At 36.1% G+C, this 27,711-nt stretch overlaps 1 protein-coding gene across 15 annotated transcripts in view; it reads left to right on the top strand.

The window, feature by feature from the left end:
* Positions 1-27,176, top strand: part of PUM2 (pumilio RNA binding family member 2) — a 105,469-nt gene extending 78,293 nt beyond the window's left edge. For 9 of the 15 annotated variants that reach the window (XM_038006606.2, XM_007971365.3, XM_007971361.3 and 6 more), the window contains 8 exons: positions 12,415-12,682; positions 15,397-15,526; positions 17,154-17,288; positions 20,193-20,330; positions 21,019-21,144; positions 21,376-21,497; positions 22,361-22,553; positions 24,202-27,176. In XM_038006606.2, the coding sequence (XP_037862534.1) occupies positions 12,415-12,682; positions 15,397-15,526; positions 17,154-17,288; positions 20,193-20,330; positions 21,019-21,144; positions 21,376-21,497; positions 22,361-22,553; positions 24,202-24,333 (1,244 nt within the window). In that variant the 3' untranslated portion in view covers positions 24,334-27,176. The remainder of the gene's footprint in view (positions 1-12,414; positions 12,683-15,396; positions 15,527-17,153; positions 17,289-20,192; positions 20,331-21,018; positions 21,145-21,375; positions 21,498-22,360; positions 22,554-24,201) is intronic. The other 6 variants (XM_038006609.2, XM_038006607.2, XM_038006611.1 and 3 more) reach the window with 1 other exon arrangement.
* The last annotated feature ends 535 nt before the right edge of the window (positions 27,177-27,711 follow it).

The raw sequence follows: 27,711 nt of genomic DNA, 5'->3' as shown, positions 1-27,711 counted from the left end.
TATGTATAGGATTACCAGCTTTTTAGATTCCTTTCTCAGTTTAGTTATTCTTGAGATTTAGATAAAAATACTGTCTAAGCACATGTTATATTTGTACTACTTCTTATTTGAAATAAGAATACTTGTTAATCTAAGGCAGGCAATTTAGGGACTGTGTATAGAGTAGCACACCCTACTCTCAACAGAGTCTTACACGTTCTTGTGTTAATATAAATTGAAAAGCAGCTACAACCCTTTGGTAGACCTAGAAGTAATTTATTTGCTGATGAGTAGGAAATATGTTATGGAGAAATTATATTACTAGTTGTATGGAAGAATTTGTGATGTTTGGTTTTCTGTATAAAAATGTCTTCATCTTGGTTGTACTACTTTTGGGTTACTAATTTTTTATTTATTTTCCTTTAATAGCATCAGTGACATTGTGGTTCTAACTTCTGAGAAAGTTTTCACCAGTTAATTTACTTAGATAAGATAATCACAAACTTAAGACTAGAAAATACTTGATCCGATTCTGTGTTTTAGCATCAGAATCACTTGGGGCACTTGTTTAAAATGCCTAATGGTAGACTTCACAAGGATGGGAACAGTTTGCAAATGTGCGGCAACAGTTTTTGCTCGTTACAATGCTTGTGGGGATTCCATTGGCATTAAATGCCTGGCAGCCAGATGTTATACTTTGCATAATCAGCACAAAAATAGTTCGTCCCACTGAAATTTTCAGTAGCCTCCACATGGAGACACTGACTTGAAGTAATTTGTAGTTACTCTTAATATTCTTTTAATCGGCCGGGCGCGGTGGCTCATGCCTATAATCCCAGCACTTTGGAAGGCCAAGGCGGGTGGGTCACAAGGTCAGGAGATCGAGACCATCCTGTGAATGGTGAAACCCCGTCTCTACTAAAAATACAAAAAATTAGCCAGGCGTGGTGGCTGGCGCCTGTAGTCCCAGCTACTTGGGAGGCTGAGGCAGGAGAATGGTGTGAACCCGGGAGGCAGAGCTTGCAGTGAGCCGAGATCACGCCATTGCACTCCAGCCTGGGCAACAGAGTGAGACTCCGTCTCAAAAAATCAAATAAAAAATTCTTTTAATCTACCAAGAATTCACCTGTAATTTACACCATTCCACCATGCTTATAATGCACCCTAAGGATCAAAAAGTATCCTTTAAAATACAGGCAGATGTGCTTCATGAGAGATTTGCAGTGTTAGCCAAATAACATAAAAATGAAAGTAGCATATATCTCTTGGAATGGCATTGAAAAATTGTTTCATATATATATATATATTCTCTATATATAAATATAGAGAATATTTTCACTGGAGTTGTTTTGTTGTGATATACCTAGGAATGGATCCAGTGGAAGAAGGGCAAGATCTTTTACATTATAAACTATAAAATGCTGACGGAAGTTACAGATGACTTAAATAAATGGAAGGATATACCGTATTTTAGGTTGAAAGACTCCCTATTATAAAGATACCAGCTTTCTTCTAGTTGATCTAAACATTGAATGCTATCAATAAAATTAGGTTTAAAAAAATTGATAAGCTGATACAAAAAATGAAAATGGAAAAGCAGAAGCAAAAGTAGTGAAGACAATTTTGAAAAGCAAAGTTAGAAAACTTAATACTGCCAGGTACCAGAACTTAGAAGGCTACAATAACTAAAACTGTTGGCACAAGGATAAATAAATAGAACAGCGGAACAGAGTAGTGCATCCAGAAATAGACCTACTCATTTAGATCCGTAATGACCAAGTTGCTACTGCAGCTTATACGAGAAGAATGGGTGTTTCAGTGACTTGGGCAGGAGTAGTTGAATATCCAAATGAGGGGGAATGAACTTTGATTTCTGTTTCACACCACACATACACATATGCACACACACACACTTTATTCTCAAAGAAATTACATGACATATATTCATGAAGTTAGTAAGAGGCAGAGCCAAAATTTTGAGGCCACATTTATCTGGCTTACTCCAGGTGTTGTACTGCTTCTCAAAGGATGCTTTTCTATTTATTTATTTATTTTTGACACAAAGTCTTGCTCTGTCCCCCAGGCTGGAGTGCAATGGTGTGATTTTGGCTCACTGCAACCTCTGCCTCCCGGGTTCAAGCGATTCTCCGGCCTCAGTCTCCTGAATAGCAGGGATTACAGGCGCCTGCCACCACGCCCAGCTATTTTTTGTATTTTTAGTAGAAACAGATTTTCACCATATTGGGCAAGTTGGTCTTGAACTCCTGACCTCAGGTGATCCACCTGCCTTGGTCTCCCAAAGTGTTGGGATTATAGGCGTGAGCCACCATGCTTAGGATGCTTTTATTTATTGTATTTATTAATTTTTTTGAGATGGAGTCTTGCTTTGTCCGCCAGGCTGGAGTGCAGTGGCGCGATCTCAGCTCACTGCAAGCTCTGCCTCCCGGGTTCATGCCATTCTCCTGCCTCAGCCTCACTGGGACTACAGGTGCCCGCCACCACACCTGGCTAATTTTTTGTATTTTTTAGTAGAGACGGATCTCACCATGTTAACCAGGATGGTCTCGATCTCCTGACCTCGTGAGCCACCGTGCCCAGCCCAGGATGCTTTTATTTCTAATATCTATCTGAATAAATTAAAAGGACCATGTTTTCTATGTTTCACATCTTTGTAAACTTTTTATAAAATTGTAGTAAAATATAATTTAACCTGTTGTGACTTTGTGGAAAAAGTGAGTTCAAATGTCAGTGTATTGGCTTCTTTGTGGTTTTTCGCTTGCTAATAATTGATCTTTAATCCAAATTAAATGCTATTTTAAGGGTCTTATAAATATTTCATTACTAATTTTAAGTTAAAACTGATCAGATAAGAATCTTAGGTACAGTGGCTCACACCTATAGTCCCAGCATTTTGGGAGGCTGAGGCAGGGGGATTGCTTGAGCTCAGGAGTTCGAGACCAGCCTGGGCAATGTGGCGAAACCCTGTCTAATAAAATTACAAAAATTAGCTGGGTGTGGTGGCATGTGCCTGTAGTCCATGTCACTTGAGAAGTTGAAGTGGGAGGATCGCTTGAGCCCAGGAGATGGAGGTTGCAGTAAGCCAACGTTGTGCCACTGCATTCCAACCTGGGCAGGACAGATCGAGACCCTGTCTCAAAAAAAAAGAATCTTATTTGTAATATTTTAAAATACTGTAAATAGGATATAAATATCAAGTTTTTATTTTATTTCTAATTACTGAAAGTAATTGCTATTTTATCTTTTCTGTAGTTTTATTAGACTCCTTTTTAGAATTTTTATGTGATTAAAATTTTTACTTATTCAATATTGAATACCTATGTTCAATACAATATTGAAGCCAGCCTCTGCTTGACTAGGAGAAAAAACACCATCCTTATTCACTGTCATTGCGTTTGTAGCTTTGTGGTAAATACAGACAAAAACAGCAGTTACAGTATAATGATTTTAATGTTCTTGTCTTATTTCACTTTATTTAATAATTCTATAGAAACATAGTGATTTCATTGGAATTATTTTCCTTTATGGGTTTTTTGAACCAAAGTTAGCATACATTGGATTACAATAGAATTGTTTCTAGGTTTATTTTCTCCACTAGATTAGAAACAAGAAAGCCCAGGCCTTTTTCTACAACTAAAAATACTCAGATTTCACTGAATGTTTGGGTAATTGAATTCAAGCGGTTTTGTTTATTTGTTTTATTGATGAATTTATTATTGAGTAAGGACACTTCCTTTTTAAAAAATACTTGGTATCCTACATAGATTACTATATTAAAGCATTATTTGGCTGTTCTCAATCAGTGTTTTCTTTGTTCAGTGTGCCAGGATCATGCTCTTTAGAACATTGCACTATGAAAACAAAGTTTTGACAGTCAGTTGTGTGGAGTTTTTGTTTTGTGTGTGTGTGTGTTTGTTTTTTACCTTCCCAGTTCTTCAGCCTTCTTCCCACCACCACAATGACCCCATCAAGAGAGATAATAAATGTACCCATAATGTTTGTGTAGGATCAGAATTTATTCCAGTATTCATAACTTTTGAAGCAAGCTTTAGGATTGCATAAATCCTTAGTAATTATGGTTTAAGGAAAATAATCCCAGCTCCTATAATTTTTCTTCACTCCAATTAGAAAGGCAACTGGCCTTGAAATCTCAGCTGGAATATTTAAAAGGAAATTCAGATATGGCTTGCTCGTTTATTAACTTGTTACCAAATGTAACAAAGAAAAGAATTTAGGCCAAATCTGACAGGGTTATATGACATATTCAGGGAAAAACCAACAGGTTCCTATTAGGCTACTCGAACTCACCCCACTACTACTGTCTTTTGCGGGGTTAAGGGTAAGTTTTTAAAAATGTTCTCATGTCCATCGGTCACAAGAGAGGTAGTTTTCACTAAAGATAAAAAAGGCAATTTTTGAAACTATACAACATTACCCCCTTTTGATAGTGTAATGGAAATTGACAGGGTGGGTTATTGATTGAAATGATGTCATAACTAGTCTGAAGACTGTGTATGTTATGTTAACGAAGTATGTTATCACTTAGTCTGTTTAAATGCTCCTTGATGAATGAGGGAAGATTATTAAATACCTTCTATGGTGATAGTCTGCCCTTTATTTTTTTAAGTTTAACCAGTAGAGACTATAATAAAAGGTAAGATTTTTTAAAATTGCTTATAGAAAAGAATCACAAGCAATAGAAATGGAAACAACAGATTTTTATTTTATATTTTAGAGCGCTTGGCTTGTCATTTGCATCTACTGTTGTTTTGCATATTGTCATAAATTTAACAATTTTAAGGTAGTACGTTTGACAATGTTTATATTTTTATATTAGCCTATTAAAATGATGTGGAAGATTATACTTTTATATATGCCTACTTTGTTTTTTTAAACTCATTGTAGTCTTAGTCTTTCCTCCAATAAAATTTTTTTGTCTTTATATGGCAAATGTGTAATTAATAATAAGTATTAAAATTTTATTCAGTGTATACCTCATGTAGCTTCAGTCATTTTGCAGACTTACGAATGTCATGTGAGAGTAAACATTTTCCAGGAAGCATAGCAGAGTATGACTGACAACTTTACGTGAAATTTTTAGACATAATAGTAAACAAAAATTCAGCCTAATTATTAGCTGTGCTTTCTTGGATAAGTTATTTAGCTTCTCTAAGCTGTTGTCTCACAAGTAAAATGGCGGTATGTCTGCCTCATAGGCTGTTAAGAAGATAGCATTCTCATACAGCAGTGTTACAAATGATGTATCATAAAATAATAGTGCAACCACCTGCCAATTTCAGAAATGTAAAAAACGATTTATACTTTAAATGCGATAGACACACAAAAAAATTTAAATTCTGAGGGGAAAAAAAATGAAATTGCCACACAGATTTGAGTCATTTATATATTAATCTGGAAAGAAATGTTATCTATCTGTACCTTGTTTTATATTTTTATTTTAGCATTCACCCTGTGTACATGAACTATATTAAATGTATATGACATTAAGTATTCCAGCTAGGCTGGGCACGGTAGCTCACACTTGTAATCCTAGCACGTTGGGAGGCCAAGATGGGTGGATTGCCTGAGCTCAGGAGTTCGATACCAGCCTGGGCAACATGATGAAACCCCGTCTCCACTAAAATACAAAACAATTACCCGGGCACGACAGCATGCGCCTGTGGTTGCAGCTATCTGGAGGCTGAGGCAGGAGAGTTGCTGGAACCCAGAGACAGAGGTTGCAGTGAGCCAACATCGTGCAACTGCACTCCAGCCTGGGTGGCAGAGCCATACTCCGTCTCTTTAAAAAAATAATAATAAAAAAAATTGAAGCTAATATATGATTGATTTTCTTGAATTAAAGAAAACAGAGTGACATTTGTATTAGTTTCCTAGGACTGCTGTAACAAATGACTACAACTAGGTGGCTTCAAACAATAGAAATTTATTCAACTCAGTTCTAAAGACTGTACATCTGAAATCAAGATGTCAGCATGACCATGCTCCAAAGGATCTAGGGAACAACCCTTTCTGTCTCTTCCTAGGTTTTGGTGGTAGTTGCTGGCCATCATTGATGTTCCTTGGCTTATAGATACGTCACTCCAGTATCAGTGTCCGTCATCACATGGCATTCTCCCCATGCATCTCTAAATTTTCCATTTCTTATAAGGACACTAGTCAAAGACGCTTTCCCCAAAGAACGTCACGTTCACAGGTACAGGGGGTTAAAACTTGAATATGTATTTGGTGGGGGACTGTTGTCCCGTTTGCCGCCTGATTTCCCAAGTCTGAATCCAAAGTCTTAGCCAGTTAAGTAATGAGATAGAAGCTGGAAGAACTTTGAGCCACATAATAGAAAAAATTTTTGTCCTCAGTTGGATGGCTTACAACATTTATAAAAACTTGGACTTTTCGGAGGCTACAACACAATACAGCATTTTACGTAAAATTTGCATATCACGGTATCCAACACAAAATCTTCAACAAATGGTAGCTACCTTTTAAAAAGTTACTGTATACACGACCATGTTAATGTGCAGATAACAATGTGAGCTCGGCTCACAGATAGTTGCCTTTTTCTTTTTCAACAAAAGTTAATTACTATATGCCATGGACGTTTAAGGACTAGCATGTAGTACCAACTATGGGGATTTAGAAACATGTCAAGATCCCTGGGTGATTGGTGTGCATATTGAGAAGCACTGTTACGTCTTCCCCCACTTTACTTTTAAGTTTTCCCACTAAAGCCGAGCAACATGCATATAGTTTTGAAAAGTAATCAGAAAATACTGAACTAAAAGTACTAAGTTGCCCTCTTTTTGGAGTAGAAGTAGCTAAATGCTGTACAATACTCTGTCCTCATTTTAGACGTTCCCAGCTACTCCTTCTGTATCTTTGATTCTTTGGCTACTGCAGCTATCATCTTTCCATTTATTGTGATTTCCAGAGCCTTGGCTTCTGAAATAAACTCTTACCTAGTAGCCTGTGTGTAGTTGTATCCTTTTCAGGAACGCCCCCCCCCCCCCCCAAAAAAAAATTTATTTATTTATTTATTTATTTATTTATTTATTTATTTATTTAATTTAGACAAGGTCTTGCTCTGTTGCCCAAGCTAGAGTGCAGTGGTGTAGTCTCTGCTCACTGTAACCTTTGCCTCCTGGGTTCAAAGCAATTCTCCTGTCTCAGCCTCCCAAGTAGCTGGGACTACAGGCGTACGCCACCACACCCAGCTAATTTTTATATATATATATATAGTGGAGACGGGGTTTCACCACGTTGGCCAGGCTGGTCTTGAACTCATAACCTCAAGTGATCCGCCCACCTCCGCCTCCCAAAGTGCTGGGATTACAGACCTGAGCCACCGTGTGGGGCATACTTATTTTCATTTTTATTTGCAATTAGTAGTTGAAAATCTGTTGTAAAATGAAACATTAAATTATTTTTATTCTAATTAATTAGTCCCCATACTCTTCTATCGGAATACCCTTCAGGTAGATTTTTTTTTTTTTTAATTTATCCAGAAGGAGTAATTATGTATGTTTTAAGTAAGGGTCAGGAATCTCTATTCTTAGAAGAATATACAGGCCTGATAGATTGAGTAGCTGTCTTTCCAATCCCAGAAGGTAGAAAACAATGAAAAATGAAGGCTAGATAGATTTAATTATTTTGTGGTTATTTCACTTACAGTCTCTCCCACTACCCCCTGCCCCGCAGAGGACCTGCCTTATCTCCACAGATTCCGCATCCTTGGTTAGGAGGCGGAACCTGTAGATACGGAGGTCTTGCCGTTCATATCCATAGGTGACATAGGCCCAAACTGCTGGAGTTCAGCTTCCACAGATTTTTCGTATTTTGTGTGCGTCCTGGAACCAATCCCCCATGCATACTGAAAGACAACTGTATTTTTTAATACTCTTTTTGACTTGTGATACTTAATAGGGAAGGATTCTAAAACAGACTTCTCAGAAATTATGAAAACCTGTAAAGTCATGTTATTTCTACTAATAAAATTGTGTTTGCCTTTATTTTAAAGTTCTCATGAATGAACATGAAAGATGTAAATAGCACAGAAGATTGGCACACTGTCATGTGAGATAAGCTCTGGCCTAAGGGTCTTGGCTGACTAGCTGCATGTCCCATACCTTTTGGACCATTGGACCATAGTGACCTCATCTGTGAAATTATAGTACTGATCTACATGTCCTATATACACTCTTAGGCAGATAGTGATTAAACAGTCATGAATGGTAGTGGGGACTGAATGATGAAATGAAAAGACCTTATCTCTTTAATACTTTTGGTGCAGAAGATAACTGCTTTTAGACTACCAGCAGCAGAAGTATGAATATGATGATCTGTTTGTGTGTTTGTTTTTAACTATTTCTGGGATAATTTGAAACTAATGGGAAAATTGCAAAACTATACCCTTCACCCACATTTTCCAGATGTTACCACTTTTATCACATTGGCTGTATGATTCTCTCTCCCTGTCTTCCCCTCATCCACAACACTATTTGGGCTTACTTTTGAAAGGAGGTTGCAAGTGGGCCGGCGTGGTGGCTCACCTCTTTAATCTCAGCACTTTTGGAGGCCAAGGTGGGCGGATCACTTGAGGTCAGGAGTTTGAGACCAGTCTAGCCAACATGATGAAACCCCGTCTCTACTAAAAAAAATACAAAAATCAAGCCAGGCATGGTGGTGCGCACCTGTAATCCCAGCTACTCATGAGGCTCAGGCAGGAGAATCGCTTGAACCCAGGAAGCAGAGATTGCAGTGAGCCAAGATTGCGTCACTGCACTCCAGCCTGGGCAACAGAATGATACCCTGTCTCAAAAAAAAAGGAAGTTGCAGGCATGATGTCCCTTACTCAGAAATACATTAGTGTATGTTTGTTGACAGTAAAGTATGTGTTTTCATATAAAACCACAATTACTAAAGTCAGGAAATTAACACTGATAAACCACTAATCAAAGCAGCCAACTTTATTCAAACTTTGCTACTTACCTCACTGATTACCTTTATAAGAAAGAGAAAGGGAGATTGATTTGGGGGTCCATTGTCAAATTGAGGATCACAGATTACTTTCATCACTGCTCTTTTCTTTAATCTTGAACTATTTCTGTTTTTTATGACCTTGACATTTTTAAACGGTATAGGCCTGTTTTATAGAATGTCCCTCAATCTCCAGATACTTTAGATGACCTGCTTTCAATATTTAGATAACGAAATTTAAGATGTCTAATGTATGTTTTAAATTGGGTTTTACACACTTACTTATTTGTAAGAGAAAAGTTATGCTTCCCTGGGTGAAAGTGAATTAGTTTCTGGAGAATAATATTTTTTTTCTCTTTTCTTTTTTTTTTTTTTTTTTTTTTTTTGCGGGGGGCAGGTGGGGGTTATTGTTTTGTTTTGTTTTTGAGACAAGGTCTCGCTCTGTTGTCCAGGCTGGAGTGCAGTGGCACAGTCTCATCTCACTGCAACCTCTGCCTCCCAGGCTCAAGCGATCCTCCCTACTTCACCCTCCCCAAGTAGCTGGGACTACAGGCACACACCACCACTCCTGGCTAATTTTTGTATTTTTTGTAGAGATGGGGTTTTGCCATGTTGCCCAAGCTGGTCTCAAACTCCTGACCTCAAGCTATATGCCTGCCTCAGCCTCCCAAAAATGCTGGAATTATAGGCGTGAGCCACCAAATTTGTGAATTTCGTGTATGAGAAGACCACCTAGTCTTGTAGAACTGAATGTCTAAGGTTTTTTAAAATTTAAGACAGTGTAGTATTAGATAGATATTGTGAACCATGTGCACAGGAGTTCTGTTGTTAGGAGCTGATAGAATTTAAATCAAAGAATACCTAGATACGGGAGAAATTCCTGTTGCTTATTGGCAGGATATTTGGAAGGTACCAAATAAAACCGGCTTCTTCATTTCCTGGGGTGAGTATGTGTTTTGAATTTGGTGTTGAAAATCTTTAATGCATTAAGGGTATGTTTGAGGTAATGATAAATAGTAACGAGTAAGTGGGCGGGGGATATGAACAGTTAGGGTACTACTAAGAAATTTGTGTGAAAAATAGGTTTGGAGTAATGACTTGAAAACTAGGTTGAAGATCTTAGAGCATATACTGTATCCGGATTCTGTAGGTTTTTATCATAAAGTGACATCAGAATGGACTTTGAAAGGAAAAATACAGTTCGTGTGTATAAAAATGGATTGGTGAATCTGAAAGTCAGCTGATTAAGAAAAAAAAATTTTAACCAGATTGAAATGATAAGCAAAGCACCCCTGCCCTTCAGAAAGGGCAAGGATGCTAGAGAAAACCCAGTGGCTCTGCAGGATGTGATAAGGACCCAATTATAAAGAATCAGATGGGCTAGTGATCAGTTATTATGAACAGTTGGAAATATGTAAACAAATAATGGAAGCAGAAAGACTGGCAGTCTTGAGACCGTATTGAAACACTGAACTCTTGAACGTTTTGAATATCATAAATGGGTGCTGAGATAGTTATATATAACTAGACCAAACAAGAATTTGATCTTAGAGATTTTGGTGTGTAAGATAGCTTGTTAAATTACATACTTTTTTTTTTTTTTTTGAGACAGTCTCGCTCTGGTACCCAGCCTGGAGTGCGGTGGTACAGTCTGCTCACTGCAACCTCCGTGTCCCGGGTTCAAGCGATTCTCCTGCCTCAGCCTCCTGAGTAGCTGGGATTACAGGTGCACGCCACCACGCCCGGCTAATTTTTTGTGTATATTTAGTAGAGATGGGGTTTCACCATGTTGGTCAGGCTGGTCTAGACATTGTTCTAGGCACCAGGTAGCTAGCATGTAGATTAATGTAATTTTATGGCTCTTGTATTGGAGATGGTACTGGGGATTCAAATAAATAAATGCATGTTATGCTATGTAATGGGAAGTTCAATGAAGAAAAGTAAAGTTAGGACAATAGGGGCAGAAAGTGAAAGAGGAATGTTCTAACCCAATTTACCCTCCAGGATTTGACTATTTTACTGCTCTCTGTCCTTGTAGTTCTTTTCGACCTCTGATACTTCCATTTAGCTTTGCACTGACAGTGTGTCCTTGGGACCATCTCTACCCTGTGGCCTGGATTGTATATATAGTACTACTCTGCATAGAGTTTGCATATAATAATAGCATGATGCTGGTAGTGCATTTTGTTTTTCTGAACTCCACTAATGTGTATTTTACAACTATCTATACATTTTTCTTTTTTAAAAGGACACTGTCAAGTACTTTTAAACTGTTAATTGTAATTTTAAAAATTTCCTGCATGTATTTATTTTTATTTCTATTGACTGCTCTTTGATTTTCTTTCTTGGAATGGAACATAAGTTAAAGATTTTTTTATTCATTTGTAAATGATAAGGCTCTAGGAATAATAACTGCTGTTGATTAATACTCTTGTTTGTGAAATAGTGGCTTTATGTCATTCTCATATATAACTATATATTAAAATAAAATACATTATATATATATATATATATATATATATATATTTTTTTTTTTTTTTTTTTTTTTTTTTTTTTGAGACAGAGCGTTGCTGTGTCACCCAGGCTGGAGTGCAGTGGTGTGATCTTGGTTCACTGCAACCTCCGCCTCCTGATTTCAAGTAGTTCTCCTGCCTCAGCCTCCCAAGTAGCTGGGATTACAGGCGCCCGCCGCCACACCTGAGTAATTTTTGTATTTTTAGTAAAGACAGGGTTTCACCATGTTGGCCAGGCTGGTCTCGAACTCCTGACCTCATGATCCGCCCTCCTCGACCTTCCAAAGTGCTGGGATTACAGGCATGAGCCACCATGCCCAACCTTATGTCAAATATTTTAAATAAAAAATTTTAAATCTTAAAATAGTGTATAATTTAGATTTATTACCTAATATTGTGGCTTTTTAAAGTTCATACCATCTGTGGTTTAACTAATAATTGATTTATCTTTACATGGAAGTATATATGACCGAATGCAAAAAGTACAGATTTAACACTCAGTGTTACTGTGTTAATAATGTTAATGAATTTCAGTCTATTTCAGTGGCTTAAAATGTAAGTTTGCTAGTAATTTAAACTTGCTTGTTAATGTAACTGAAAATTTTGTTGGTGGTTTCAGTGTTCTGGCATTGATAAGAGTGCATATGACACTAGATCATATAATTAAGTTCTAAACTAAGCTGCTGAAAAACAAATACTTACTTTTCTCATGTTTTCTAGTCTCTTTATCATATAGCCACATACATGAGGTATATGGGTGAGATTTTCCCCTCCCAATTTTAATTTTCTTCATAACAAGTAGGAATTAGTGGGGGGAAATATTTCTTTATTGACTGAATTTGTAGCTAAAGTAAATTTTATTTGAGGAATAACTTGTCAAAAATACTTGCTGACCATAGCTGCTTTGTTGTAGGAGGACTGACAAATGGTAGTGGTCGATATATCTCTGCAGCACCTGGAGCAGAAGCAAAATATCGAAGTGCTTCAAGCACTTCCAGTCTATTTAGCTCCAGCAGCCAGCTCTTTCCTCCTTCCCGGCTTCGGTATAATAGGTCTGATATTATGCCTTCTGGCCGCAGTAGATTATTGGAAGATTTCAGAAACAACCGCTTCCCGAACCTTCAACTTAGAGACTTGATTGGACATATAGTTGAGTTTTCTCAAGACCAGCATGGTTCTAGGTAGGTGATTATGATATTTCTCACTTCATTTTTGCTTTGGAAACTGCTACCTTATAAAAGCTTAAATTTTTCTGAACTATCCTTAGCCCAGTCTGCATTAAAATTGGCAGCTTTTAAGAGCTAAAATTCAGTTTGGATTATATGTTTTTTCTTTCATGTTGGGGATAAATTATAAAAATACAGGTTTTAATTTTTTATAGTTTTCCAGTTTTTTACAGTGAGAATATTGTTATGATGAGAATATAGCAGGGCCCCCTTCATTGGGTTATTTTGATTACATCAGCTCTGTATTACATTTGTGGGCTTAAGTGACCCTCGTGTGTTTAAAAAATACAGCAAACAATGTTAAATGCCTTTGTGTGCTGCATTATAGGTTGGTATTCAGTGTGACTTGGCTTAGGTTGAAATATTTCACATTTGTTATAGGAAAATTTGGTGCCTTTTTACATTAAAACGAATGTGATACATGAGAGATACATCTGAATTAACATTGTCAAGATAGCTTAGAAAGGAAAATAGAATTGTAACACATTTAATAAATTTAAGATATTTTCTCTTTTTATAGCTTTAAGGTAAACCTCAAATTTTTAAGTCGTTTTAGATTAGATGGCATACAAATTTTGTCTCTATATAGTCATGCATCACTTAACGATGGGGATACATTCTAGAAAATGTGTTGTTGTGTGAACATTACAGAGTGTACCTACTACACACCTACTCTGTATATTGCGCCTAGGCTACAAATCTGTACAGCATGTTACTGTACTAAGTAATGTAGGCGTTTGTAACAATGGTGTTTGTATACCTAAGCATAATAAACGATAGAAAAGATACAGCAAGACTATAGTGTAAAAGATTTAAAAATCATATACCTGTGTAGGGCACTTACTGTGAATGAAGCTTGCAGGACTGGAAGTTGCTCTGGGTGAGTGAGTGAGTGAGTTGTGAGTATATGCGAAGGCATAGGATGTTACTCTGCACTCCTCTAGACTTTATAAACACTGTACTGTACACTTCAACTACACTGAATTTATTTAAAACTTTTTTTCTTCAATAATAAATTAACCCTAATGTAACTTCTCCCCGCTTTGAGACAGAGTCTTACTCTGTTGCCCAGGCTGGAATACAGTGGTATGATCAACACTCACTGCAGGCTCAACCTCCTGGGCTCAAGCAGTCCTCCCAGCTAAGCCTTCCGACTAGCTGGGACTGCAGGCATGCACCATCACACCTGGCTAATTACTTAAAATATTTTTGTAGAGACAGGGTCTCACTATGTTGCCCAGGCTGAGTTTACTGTAACATTTGAGCTAACTTACTGACTCTTGTAATAACACTTAGGTTAGAACAGAAACACATTGTACAGCTGTACAAAGATGTTTCCTTTATATGCTTATTCTATGAGACTTTTTCTTTTTATCGGTTTTTTAAACTTTTTGTTAAGAACTGAGACACAAATGCACACATTAGCCTATAAAGAGTAAAGATCATCAATATCACTCTCTTCTAACTCCATGTCTTCTTCCACTAGGAGATCTTTAGCAGCAACACCCATGGAGCTGTCATCTCCTATGATAACAGTGCCTTTTTCTGGAATACTTTCTGAAGGATCTACCTGAGGGTGTTTTGCTTTTTTTTTTTTTTTTTTTTTTTTTTAAACAAGTAGAAGGAGTACGCTCTAAAATAACAATAAAAAGTATACTAAATACACAAACCAGTAACTCAGTTGTTTATTATCAGATATGCACTGTACACAATTGTATGTATTACACTTTTTTTTTTTTTTTTTTTTTTGGGAGACGGAGTCTCACTCTGTCACCCAGACTGGAGTGCAATGGCATGATCTTGGCTCACTGCAGCCTCTGCCTCCTGGGTTCAAGTGATTCTCCTGCCTCAACCTCCTGAGTAGCTGGGCTTACAGGCATCTGCCACCATGCCAGACTAATTTTTATATTTTTGGTAGAGACAGGGTTTCACCATATTGGCCAGGCTGGTCTCGAACTCCTGACCTCAGGTGATCCAGCCACCTCGGCCTCCCAGAGTGCTGAGATAACATGGGTAAGCCACTTGCACCCAGCCATACTATAATTTTATAAACTGACAGTGCAGTAGGGTTATGGCATCATGAACACCTGAGTAATGTATTGTACTATGATGTTATGACAGTTCCTACCCAATAGGAATTTATCTCCATTATAATCTTATGGGACCACCATTGTATATGTGGCTCATTGTCAATTGAAATGTCGTTAAGCAATGCATGACTAGTTGGCAGTTCCTTCAGAGTAACAAATTGAGCCTTGTATCACCCAGAATGGCTATCTTGGTTAGAAATTCATTCATGTTGGAAGAATTTTACTTCTAAGGGTTTCATTTATTATGTTCTAAAAGTTAGATGTTTAGTAATACATTGGTATATTACAAAAAATGAATGAGTAAGCAGCAAAATGTATGTAATTTTCTTATTGATTATAATGTAACCAAACTAACCTAAGAAAGATAAAAATCCAGGTTTTTTGTCACTCTAGTAGATAAAGTATTACAAAGAAATGCTACATAACTTTTGTCCTTTTTGCTGTAAGTTAGCTGTCCACTATATAAAGTATGTTAATATTTCTGGAAATAACTTGCAGTGCATATATGTGGACTGGTAGAGTGTAATACTCAAGAGTATTAAAAAACATATTGTCGTATTAAAATTTTTCCCCATGTAGATTCATACAGCAAAAGTTAGAGAGAGCTACTCCAGCTGAGCGACAGATGGTATTTAATGAAATTCTGCAAGCAGCCTATCAATTAATGACTGATGTTTTTGGCAACTATGTTATACAGAAGTTTTTTGAGGTAAGGATTCATGCATATTTGTATATCCACCCATCCAGCTGTTGTATACTTGATATTAAGAAAAGCTCTGAAAGTTGGTTAAAATCATTTTCATATAAAAAAGATAATAAGCCAGGGATAAGGTATTTACAAATTATATATCTGATAAACATTTTATCCAGAATATATAATGAACTCCTAAAAGTCAACAACAAAAAGACAACCCAAATGACAAGACAACCCAAATGACAAATGGACAAAAGACTTGTGCAGACATTTCTCTATGTAAAATAATACAAAAGGCCAAATAGGCCATGAAAAGACACTCAACATCCTTACTAATCAGGGAAATGCAGATCAGTCTCACAATGAGATAGCACTTTATACCTACTAAGATGGCTGTAATCAAAAATAAAATCAGAAAATAACAAATGTGGATGAGGATATGGAGAAATTAGAGCCCTCATAAATTGCTGGTGGAAATGTAAAATGGTGTAGCTGCTATGGAAAACACTTTGGCAGTTTCTCAAAATTAAATATTGAATTACCATACAACCCAGCAATTGTACTCCTAGGGATATACCAAAATGAATTGAAAACAGGAACTTGAACACCAGTATACATTGCATCATTATTCACAATAGCCAAAAGGCGGAAACAGCCCAAGCGTCCATCAACAGATAAATAGATAAATACAAGTGGTATATGTGTACATTGTAGAATATTATTCTGCCAGAAAAAGGAATGATGTTCTGATACATACTACAACATGGATGGACCTTGAATATACTAACTTAAATGAAATAAGCCACACACAAAAGGACAAACATTGATACTGATCTACCAGTATGAAATGTCTGGAATAACTAATAGTGGCATAAAGAAGATTAGGGCTTACTGGGCCTAGAGGAAGAAGGGTTTAGAAAGTTACCGTTTAATGGATACAGCATTTGCGTTTGAGGCCACGGAAAAGATTTGGAAACAAATAGTGATGGTGGTTGCACAACAATGTGAATATAATTAATGCTACTGAATCACCTAGCTAGAAATGGTTCAAATGACATAGTTTGTCACAAAAAAATGTTAACATGAACCACTTTAAATGAAAATTTCCTTTTAATCCCGATTCATATTTGAAAATATAAAGCATTGGTAGTCACTCTTTGATGAAGTAGTTAATGAATAACACTACAGTCTTTAGATTTATAGATATGTGTTATTTTACAGTTTTAGCCAATTTTTAAATCTATAAACATCTGTGTTGTAGCTTGACTTAAAAGTTTTTTTCCTCAATCATATCAGAATGTAGTTTGATGATTATCTGGGTGAGAGTTTTGGTGGTCAATATATGGCTAAGAAAGTTATATATTAAAGATGAAGGGTTTTGTAAAAATGTTCACTTTAAAAGTGTTACTTTAAAAGGTAGTTAACATATTAGTAATAAGGAAATTGTAGTAAGACTTAACCCAAAAAAGTAATAAAATTATTATTGCAAACATCTCCTGGTCTATCTTAATTAGCTTCTACCTTAAAGCCCCTGCCCTGCATAATTGCTAATAGATTGAATAGACTGCAAACACTGCCTTACTCAACTTCAACAAAGCAATACTAAGGCCACTTGTTATTAATGTTATATCTTTTCTGTCAGTTTGGGAGTCTGGATCAAAAACTAGCCCTGGCTACTCGTATTCGTGGTCATGTTCTACCCTTAGCCTTGCAGATGTATGGCTGCCGCGTTATTCAGAAAGCATTAGAATCTATTTCTTCTGACCAGCAGGTAATTGTAAGTTAAGACAAAATTTTTGTATTATTTTATTCAATTTTTAAATTATTACATTTTTAATCTTACAATAATCTTGAAGTAAAATGACTTAAATATTTCTACAACTAGACTAAAATATTGTTACTGTGTCCTAAATAGCACACTACTAATTAGAAGTCACAAAGTAGATAATTTCTAAATGAAGATATTTTAGCACCTATGTGGCAAGCAGAATGTTAAATGATGAGTGTTTTTATTACTACTTGCTTACTTGATTTTCTGCAATGTGAGAATGCATGTTACTATTTTCCAGTGTTTATTTTGATGGTGTCTAATGTTCCTATTATAAGAAAATTTTTGAAACCAATAGCATTACTATATGTCAGTTTTATTTATATATATGAAAATTTTTTAAAGTAAATATATAGCCCAGCAAAAAAGTAACTTAAGAATTCTCTTTAAAAAGGTATAATTTTTTGAGAAAAACGAGAACACATAAATTAAATGAGAAATATTCTGTGTTATTGGATGGAAAGTCTAAATATTTTACATTAATAAAGGAATTATTGATCAAAATAATGCTTTAAATCATTTGAAATAGACAAGAATATTGAGAGTAGGGGATAAAGATAAATGCTGATCCACCAGATTTTTAAAATACACTGTGAAGCAACACTAATTAGTGGGGTTATTGTATAAGATTAAACAGACTTTTAATAAGAAATTTATAGCCCCAAATCAGTACAGTTTTCTGACTATATGCTTTATTTATTACAATGAAAGCATAAGACTGAAGGAAATAATTATTTCTTAAAAGATAATGGTAGTTTAAGTTTGGAAAGAGGTTGTCTTTGACTCATACAATAAAAGTAAATTTCAATAAATAGTAATATATGGATGGATGGCTATATATGTGTATATATTCATCACTGCATTAAAATCCGTGAGAAAATACTATTATTCCTCCAAAGGAAATTCTGAGTTTCACAGTAATTTTAAGGTATGTGACAATGGAGAAATATAAACACATTTAATTATTTAAAAGCTTAGAAACTTCTGCCACAAGTTTCTAATTGGCATAGATATTTTTTAAATGTCTGATATTTAAAAATAAAAGCATTAGGAGTAAGTCTTTGTTGATACAGTTAATGAATAACAGTATTTGGATTCCTTTGTTTTTTTCTTTCCCCTTGAAATGGAGTCTCACTCTGTCTCCCAGGCTGGAGTACAGTGGCGCAATCTTGGCTCGCTACAACCTCCACCTCCCAGGTTCAAGCAATTCTCTTGCCTCAGCCTCCCAAGTAGCTGGTATTACAGACACGCACCACCACACCCAGCTAATTTTTGTATTTTTAGTAGAGAGGAGGTTTCACCATGTTGGCCAGCCTAGTCTGGAACTCCTGACCTTGTGATCCACCCACCTTGGCCTCCCAAAGTGCTGGGATTACAGGCATGAGCCACCTCGCCAGCCTTTGGATTCTTAAGCATGTTTTGTTTTGTAATTTAGTCCATTTTAGGCTTTTTTGTTTTGTTTTGTTTTGAGACAGTCTCTCACTCTATCACCCAGGCTGGAGTACAGTGGCACGACCTCGGCTCACTGGAACTTCTGCCTCCTGGGTTCAGTTGATTCTCGTGCCTCAGCCTCCCGAGTAGCTGGGACCACAGGCGTGAGCCACCACACCCGACTAATTTTTGTATTTTTTTTAATAGAGATGGGGTTTCGCCATGAAGGCGAGGCTGGTCTTGAACTCCTGGCCTCAAGTGATCCATCCACCTCAGCCTCCCAAAGGACTGGAATTACAGGCATGAGCTATCGCACCCAGTGATTTTAGTTTGTAATTAAACATCTGTATTATAGCTTGACTTAACAGGATTCACCGCAGTTGCTTCAAAATGTAGTTGAAAGTCCTATGGGTGAAAGATATTTTAAATGTGAATACCTTTAGACTGAGTATGTGTACTCCATTTCTCCACAGTACTATTTTTTATTGCTCTAATAAGGCACACAGATTATTTTATCAATATTAAAAGCTATATGAAGTTTTACAGTTTTTTTGTTTTGTTTTTGGGACGGAGTCACACTGTGTCATCTAGGTTGGAGTGCAGTGGCACAGTCTCAACTCACTGCAACCTCTGCCTCCCAGGCTCAAGGAATTCCCACCTCAGCCGCCCAAGTAGCTGGGACCACCGTCATGCGCCACCACGCCTAGCTAGTTTTTTGTATTTTTGGTAGTGGCCGGGACCATGTCACACGACTGGTCTCAGACTCCTGAGCTCAGGTGATCCACCAGCCTCAGGCTCCCAAAATGCTGGGATTACAGGTGTGAGCCACCTCACCTGCCCCTAAGCACTTTATTATAACAGCATTTTATAAAAGAACAAACAAGTCTGACATTAATTCTTCCCTTAGGGAATTATTGAGGTACTATGTAAAAATCACATAGCCCATAAGTAGTCATCAACTTCTTAACCTTTTCTATGTATTTGAGAAACTCACTCAGCCATTAAAAATAATTGCTTTGGTGGTGGAGGTGGTACTAAGTAAGGCAAAAGTGTAGAATTCTGGATTAGTCATGTTAGTTACCACCCGATAAATACAGATGATTTACTTGGTGAAGACAGTTTAAATACAGCAAATTCAGCATCACTACGTTATTTCAACGTAGATCATTTGCATTGTAATCCTGCAGTATGTTTTAGTAATTTTCACTTTTCAATGGTTTCTGCTAATTATACTGCAAGAGAAAAATATTTAAACTCATGACAAACAGGAAATAATGTTAAAATATATTTTTGTTCCCATCTCAGTATTTTTAATACTGAGATAAATATACTATTTTTAATATTTTTTTTAATACTGAGATAAAATATACTAGTATTTTCTCGTTTTAGGTAATTATTTAAATAACATCCTGTCTTTTGCAGAGTGAAATGGTAAAGGAGCTGGATGGTCATGTGCTCAAATGTGTGAAAGATCAGAATGGAAACCATGTTGTACAAAAATGTATCGAATGTGTTCAGCCACAGTCACTGCAGTTCATCATTGATGCTTTCAAGGGACAAGTATGTTTGAGTTTTGGCTTATAATTTGTTAGTAGGGCATTATTTTAGAATTTTGAGTATCAACACAATTTTCTTAAGTCACTAGATAATACCCAGCACTTGTATACAAAAATAGGATACAAAACAGTAAATGTACGTTAATGTCTTCCTCTTTCATAGTCAGTAGATAGCTTCATTTTTCTGAAGCTACAAAACAGAAATAAGAGTTTAATCACATTACTTCAAGAAGTAAAAGTAATCACTGTTAGAATTATTTTTTATTTATACCCAACAGTGTTTTCAGGTTTACTCAGAGAAGGGAAGGAGGTTTGGAGAAAGACTTAAGACTGTATAATAAGACAGAAAACATATAGCAATTTGTAACTAATACCCTAGTAATTAATATTTCTTAATGCTAAACTACCCTTTCTCTTTTCAGCCATTCATTCCCATTGTTACATAAACTCAGGTTCAGGTAAAGTTCTGATTAGATTCCTTTTGATCAAAATATCTTCAGCTCCTAAATGGGGTGCTCCCTGTCCCCACTCTCCAGTCTTTGCTGACATGGTGGTAGTCATATTAAATATGAGTTCATCACCCTTCTATTTTACATTACTTTGAGGTGTCAAAAAGAAAACAACAGTCTGCTTCATAGAACTGTGCAAAAATGTCAGAGAATACAAATTTTAATTCTTCTAATTGTCCTCAGGTATTTGTGCTTTCAACTCATCCTTATGGCTGTAGAGTAATTCAGCGCATCCTAGAGCATTGCACTGCAGAGCAGACCTTACCTATCTTAGAAGAACTCCACCAACATACAGAGCAGTTGGTACAGGTATACGTTACCTAATAATTTGAAATGTTTTTATATTTTTGGAAATTGTTTTAATTTTTAAAAGAAATATAGTTTGTTATTAAACACACTATAGAAAGAGTGAGACAAAAGCCTGTTGTATTCTCCTAACTATACTGCTGGATTTTTAGACGAAATGGTTAACATGTCTTTAAAGAATAATCATTCTTAAGGAATGACTTGGGGAAAGTAATTTTTAAATATCTGTCTTAGGATCAGTATGGCAATTATGTTATTCAGCATGTACTGGAACACGGTCGACCTGAAGACAAGAGCAAAATTGTTTCCGAAATCAGAGGAAAGGTTTTAGCCCTGAGTCAACACAAATTTGCCAGGTATTGGGATACATTGTAATTTCAGGGGTCAATTCTTTCAACTCATTGACTTTTATTAGTTATCACAGAAATACATGTAGAGCGTAGCATTAAACTATAGTCTTTTTTTTTTTTTTTTTTTTTTTTTTGGTGTCACTAAAATGCATCTATAGAACATTGCTTTTATTTAAAAAAAAAAAAAATCTACGTAACAAATTTGTTTTGCCCATGTATGTTCATTTTTGAAATCTGTATTTGGAAAATAATTTTTCCCAACACCGGAAATGCAGATTTATTTAGTACATGTTCTTGAAAACCTCACAGCTTTAATGATCTGGTTTCCTTTTTTTGAAGTACAATTTTAAGAGACCCATAATTAAACTTGTGGATGTCAAAATTATGTAGGTCGTTCCATGATACCAATTTCTGTTATAAAAGTAGTTGGCCGGGTGCAGTGTCTCACACGTGTAAATCCCAGCCAGCACTTTGGGAGATAGAGGCAGGAAGATCACTTGAGCCCAGGAATTTGAGATCATCCTGGGCAACACAGAAGGAAATCCTTTCTGTACAAAAAATTATCCAGGCATGGTGGCACATGCCTGTAGTCTCAACTCTGAGGGAAACTGAGGTGGGAGAATCACTTGAGCAAGGGAGGTCAAGGCTGCAGTGAGCGGTGATAGCATCACTGCACTCCAGCCTGGGTGACAGAACAAGACCCTGTCTCAAAAAAAAGAACAAAATAAAATAAAAGTAATCATAAGACAAGAGAATCCCATCCTGACTTCCGTTTTATCGTGCATTGGAGAAAATTCTTTCAAAAGTCAAGGAAATTTTGCTGTAATGAAAAAAATAACAAAGCTTTGTTTATCTGCTTTAATTTTTAGCAATGTAGTAGAAAAGTGTGTTACTCATGCCTCCCGTGCTGAGAGAGCTTTACTGATTGACGAGGTTTGCTGCCAGAATGATGGTCCTCACAGTGCCTTATACACCATGATGAAGGACCAGTATGCCAATTATGTGGTTCAAAAGATGATTGATATGGCTGAACCTGCTCAAAGAAAGATAATCATGCACAAGGTAATAACCGGATATAACACTCAGATAACTTTCTTTGTCTTTTATGTTTAGGCTACACATTTAACCTCCTTGGGCTTTCATTTCCTCCTGTATTTTGTAACTGGAGGAAAAAATTAAAATTGATGGATATTCTTTGGCAGATATATTGGTATGGTTTCCATTTTTATTCTTAAGGTTATCGCGCCAGGCATGGTGGCTTTTGCCTGTAATTCTAGCAGATTGGGAGGCTGAGGTGACAAGATCACTTGAGTCTAGGAATTCGAGACCAGCCTGAGCAACGTGGCAAGATCCTGCCTCTTAAAAAAAAAAAAAAAAAGACAAGCGTCATGGTGCAAGCCTTTAGTCCTAGCTACTTGGGAGCCTGTGGTGAGAGATCGCTTGAGCCCAGGAGTTCAAGACCAGTCTGGGCAACAGACCCCCATCTCTACAAAAAATTTAAAAATTAGCTGAGTATAATCGATAAACATGCCTGTGGTCCCAGCTACTCAGGCAGCTGAGATGGGAGGATGGCCTGAGTCCTGGAGGTTGAGGCTACGGTGGTCTGTGTTCATGCCAGTGCAAGTAGAATTTTGTGTTTATGTTGTGGGGGGTAGCACTAACTCATAATTGTTTCCCTTTAAGCTGTTTCCTCTCTGTATCCTCCTCCTAGAATCTAGTAATTTTTTAAGAAATTAGTAATTGCAGCAGGAGAACATTGTTATAAAGAACACTGAAAGAAACACTTAATTTTGAATACTCTTGATCTTAATGTATTCATTTACAAAACATGGAGCGAATTACATAACCCCTTTGATCCTCTCCTCATATAGAGAGAAAAATGATATCTTAGGATTCCTTCCATCTATAAAAGTGTTTTGGCCTTCTGATTTTTAAAATTCATTCTTCAACTTGATGTAAGTTTTCCTTTTTCTTCTGTTCTTTCAAGACAGGGTCTTTGTTGCACAGGCTGGAGTACGGTGGTGTGATCTCGGCTGACACTAGCCTCAGCCTCCTGGCTCAAGCCATCCTCCCACTTTAGTCTCCTTAGTAACTGAGACTACAGGCATGCACGCTCATAGTTCTGTTTATATTTTGTACAGAGGGGGTCTCGCTGTGTTGCCCAGTTTGGTCTCAAAGTCCTGGGCTCAGGTGATCCTCCCACCTTATCCTCCCAAAGTACTGGCCTCTAAGTGTCTACCTATCTTTTAATTCAGTGTTTCTGCTGTAAACTAATGAATATAAAAAATTGCAATCTTATTTTTAACAGCTACATTATTTATTTGACTGGTATCATATTTATTATATTTGGATTGTCCCTAATTGTTTAATTGTTATCAGTAGTGCTTTGTACAAAAGTGTTTTTGTAATTGTTTTGGTAGAATAAATTCCTGGATGTGGAATTACGGGGTAACTTGCTATATTTGGGGCCTCTGCCTGTTTCCATGTGCCATAGTTAGATGTAGTGTTTTATTCATTGAACAATTTTGAGAACAGATGTTTGGAGGGATTGAGCGGATCACAACTGCTTTTGCAAAAAGTGGCTTTCTTTGGATTTAAATTTTTTTTAATTGCAATTATTCCTCTAAATTACCCAAAATTGGGGGTGCTTTTTTAAGAAATCAGAAACTAAAATGACTTACATTTTCTAAGCAGATTATTTGTTTTTCAGATTCGACCTCACATTACTACTTTGCGCAAATACACATACGGGAAGCATATATTGGCCAAGTTGGAAAAGTATTATTTGAAGAATAGCCCGGACCTAGGACCTATTGGAGGACCACCAAATGGAATGCTGTAAATTACAGGAGCACGAGAAAGAAGATAATTTAACCATGTGAAAAGAATTTTTTTGTGTGTGAATTATCAAAACACAACTCAACTATGAATCTTCAATTTTTTTTTTAAAGCAAAACTATTTATTGACTTTATTCATCCATTTGTAAATTTTTTAAGGTTCTTGTGTATATTTGGGGGGTGGGGGATGAATTATAAATTATATTCAGCCCTGAGTGGAGACCTATCAGATTGGATTGCTGGCAAAGCACAGAATGCCTGTATATGATGTAACTGTATCAAAAATAAAAAGCTGTCACATATTTTGTAAATTTTTACCTTGTAAAGTCACAAAAATAGTTTTTAAAGGAAAAAGTACAGTATTCTTTTAATAAACTGGCTCACAGTCTGGTAGGTCTACAACCCCATAGCACAACAGGTTTATAGAGATGTATATAGAATTATAGTCCTTATTTTTTTCCTTTGCGTGAAACCTTTTATAACAGATTAACAATCAACTGCATAAATATTATTAATATTTTAAAAAGAGTTAAGTTGTATTTTGATAATTCACAAACTATCATGCAAATAACGAGCAAGTAAGACAAGAATAAAGTGGTTTGAGATGAAAAGAACTTAACATTATTTACAGTAGATGTGGTTTTAATACAATTACTGCCCTAAAATGTCTCTGGCAATGTACAGAAATATTGTATATACTTACATATGTAATTGTTGTAAGAGTTAAGAAATACAAAATCATGGTGACATTTCCAATTTAGTGCACTAAATGAAAAGTTAAGTCACTTACTAACTTTTCGGTTTGGTTTGCAATGAGAAAGAGTGGAAATTTGTATTTTGTTTTGCTTATAGAATTACAGACTTGTTGAGGAAGTGTTGAGCTTTATTTTGCTTTTTCATAGAGGCAGAAAGTAGGAACCAGATAGAGATGAAAAGGGGCCACTGAAAAGTGAATTTGATAGCTCAGCATTTAAGCATGATTACATATTCAGATAGCTCTTTTTGCTTTCTATAAATATATGCATTGTGTGTGTAGTAATAGATGTAAGTTTACACTTTGAAAGGAAATCTTGTTTCAATGTTTATTATAAAAGCCTTGCTAATTTAGTAGTGATGCTTTCCTTGGTTGTACAGGTGTACATTTGTAAACCTTCATGCTGTAAATGGAATTTGTTTTATCTCTTTGGGATACATTTGCATTTTAGTGTACATTTACGTCCCTGCCCTCTTTGACCTGGCAATATAGTGTTGTATAATGTAAATTTATTTCTCCAAATCGAGAGTGATTTTTTAAAAATTTTTTATCTTTATATGGTTTCAGAAGTATGAACCAGCTTTCTTTTTATTATTGTGAGATCATTTTGTTTTATAACATAGTTGTTGACTGTTAATATGGACATGCTAGAATTTGGATCACTTTCAATTGAAGTCAGGGTATTGTGCATAATAGAAAGTATTGGACTGAGATATTTGGTTACCATGGAGGCCAATGCTTTTTTCATTTTATTAAATGTGATGTGACTTTTTTCTTTGTACAGAAGAGTACTGTATTTTTGAATAGCCTACTCCCAAGTAAGAGCAAATCTGTATGATAACATTTTTTTCTCTGGACATAACAGTAACACGATGTACATTTACAAGCGGCCTTATGTACATTTCCCAACAATCTTTTTAAGGCAAAATTGTGACCATATGTGTATAATTAAAATCGTTTTTAATCCTTTGCCTATGAAAATATTTTGGAAAAAAACTTGCTGTGTATATTCAGTTTCTGAAAGATAAAGAAAGTGCTTTGTATTTTGTTGAAGTCAGTATTTTGTATAAACATTTATGTTGACCCAGTTATGTTTAGTGCAGAAAACTAAAATGAATATGCTATCTCTGTCAGCTGAATATGGAAGAAATCTTTTTTACTAGAGATCTGCAGAAGAAAAGCAATCTTCTGAGCACAATATGGAATCTAAAGGTTTTATCACTTAGTTATTCATATTATGAACCTAAAAATAATGGCATAAAGTTTGGGGATGCCAGGCATACTTTTTCATGTTTGGTGTTTAGTTATTTTAGTTTCCTAACCCAACATTCCTTGGTGAGGCCATTAAATCCAAACACTTGTCTCCGTTCCTTCTCATGGTCACACTGGGTCATCAGCATGTCCCAGTCACTGCAGCAACGCCTTGTGTGTGTTTCATTTTTTTTAAAACCCACACAAAGCCACTCTCTCACTTTTTCCTACATTACCAACCTCAGAGTATTTCAGCCCATGTCGAACTTTTGTTCTCAGTATCAGCCCATGGTTTCAGGATCAAAGCTGTCATGTTGGAGATTGGTAATGGCTTTCCTGTCTTTGTACAGTTGAATTCTTAGTCTGTCTTCATCCTTGCCCTCTGTTGGCACAGGCATTATCTGCAATTTTAGAAAATGAGAAGTAGAGATACTACATTGAGAAACTAAACCCTCTCCTTGGGGTCCTGATATTCCCATGTGTCCCAGTGCTGACAACCCAATCTTCCCAGTACTTTCAGGCCTGCTCTACAAAAACACCTTTCTTGTAGAAATTTTACAGTCTGCCATTTTGGGTGCCCACCCCAATTTTTACCTTTTAGTAAGTTCGCATGAAATTTTGTTAAAATCTGAAAATCACATTTCAGAATAAAGAAACAATTGGGCAGAAACTACCTAGGCTTTACTCTTGAGTGTCTCCTTTTGATAGGGATTGTTTCTGGACCAGTTTGTCTAAGTCCTGGCTCTTATTGGTTCATATGAAATAATGTTAACTTCACTTCTTTGTATATTATGTATAAATTAGCAAATGAAAAATGTGTGAATAACATTGTATGAAATAAACCTGGTCTTGTGTTTTTCTCTAGATAAAATACCCCTCTGTACCTCAGTTATAACTTAAGATTGATTGCCCATTCAGGTTTACTCTGACATAAGGAAAACATTTTTAACACATGGGTGCTATTCTGGAGCCACTGATTCCTCTGATGGTATTCATTCCATCCTTTGATTAGTATTTAAAATATATAATTGCATACTTCATAGGATAAAACTTTTAGCCTGTTTCCACATGAACTTGAGGAGGCAGTGTTGTCTAAAGGCAAACAAGTTCAGGTGTGGATTTAAAGTTTACCTTATTATTTACAAACTTCGTGAACTTATCTAAACCTTGAGGCCTTAATCTGTATCAAGGGATAACACAACTCATTAGTGTTAAGAATTGAGAATATACAAAAAGATTACCTAGAACCTTTTTTATTTTTTTTTTTAATTTTTAGAGATGGAGTCTTGCCGTGTTGGTCAGGTTGGTCTTGAACTTCTGGCCCCAAGTGATCTTTTTACTTTGGCCTCCCAAAGTGCTGGGATTACAGGCATGAGC

Source organism: Chlorocebus sabaeus, chromosome 14 (assembly GCF_047675955.1).
Source record: "Chlorocebus sabaeus isolate Y175 chromosome 14, mChlSab1.0.hap1, whole genome shotgun sequence".
Lineage (NCBI taxonomy): Eukaryota > Metazoa > Chordata > Mammalia > Primates > Cercopithecidae > Chlorocebus > Chlorocebus sabaeus.
The sequence above is the reverse complement of the archived record's forward strand: the minus strand, read 5'-3'. Positions and strand labels throughout refer to the sequence as shown.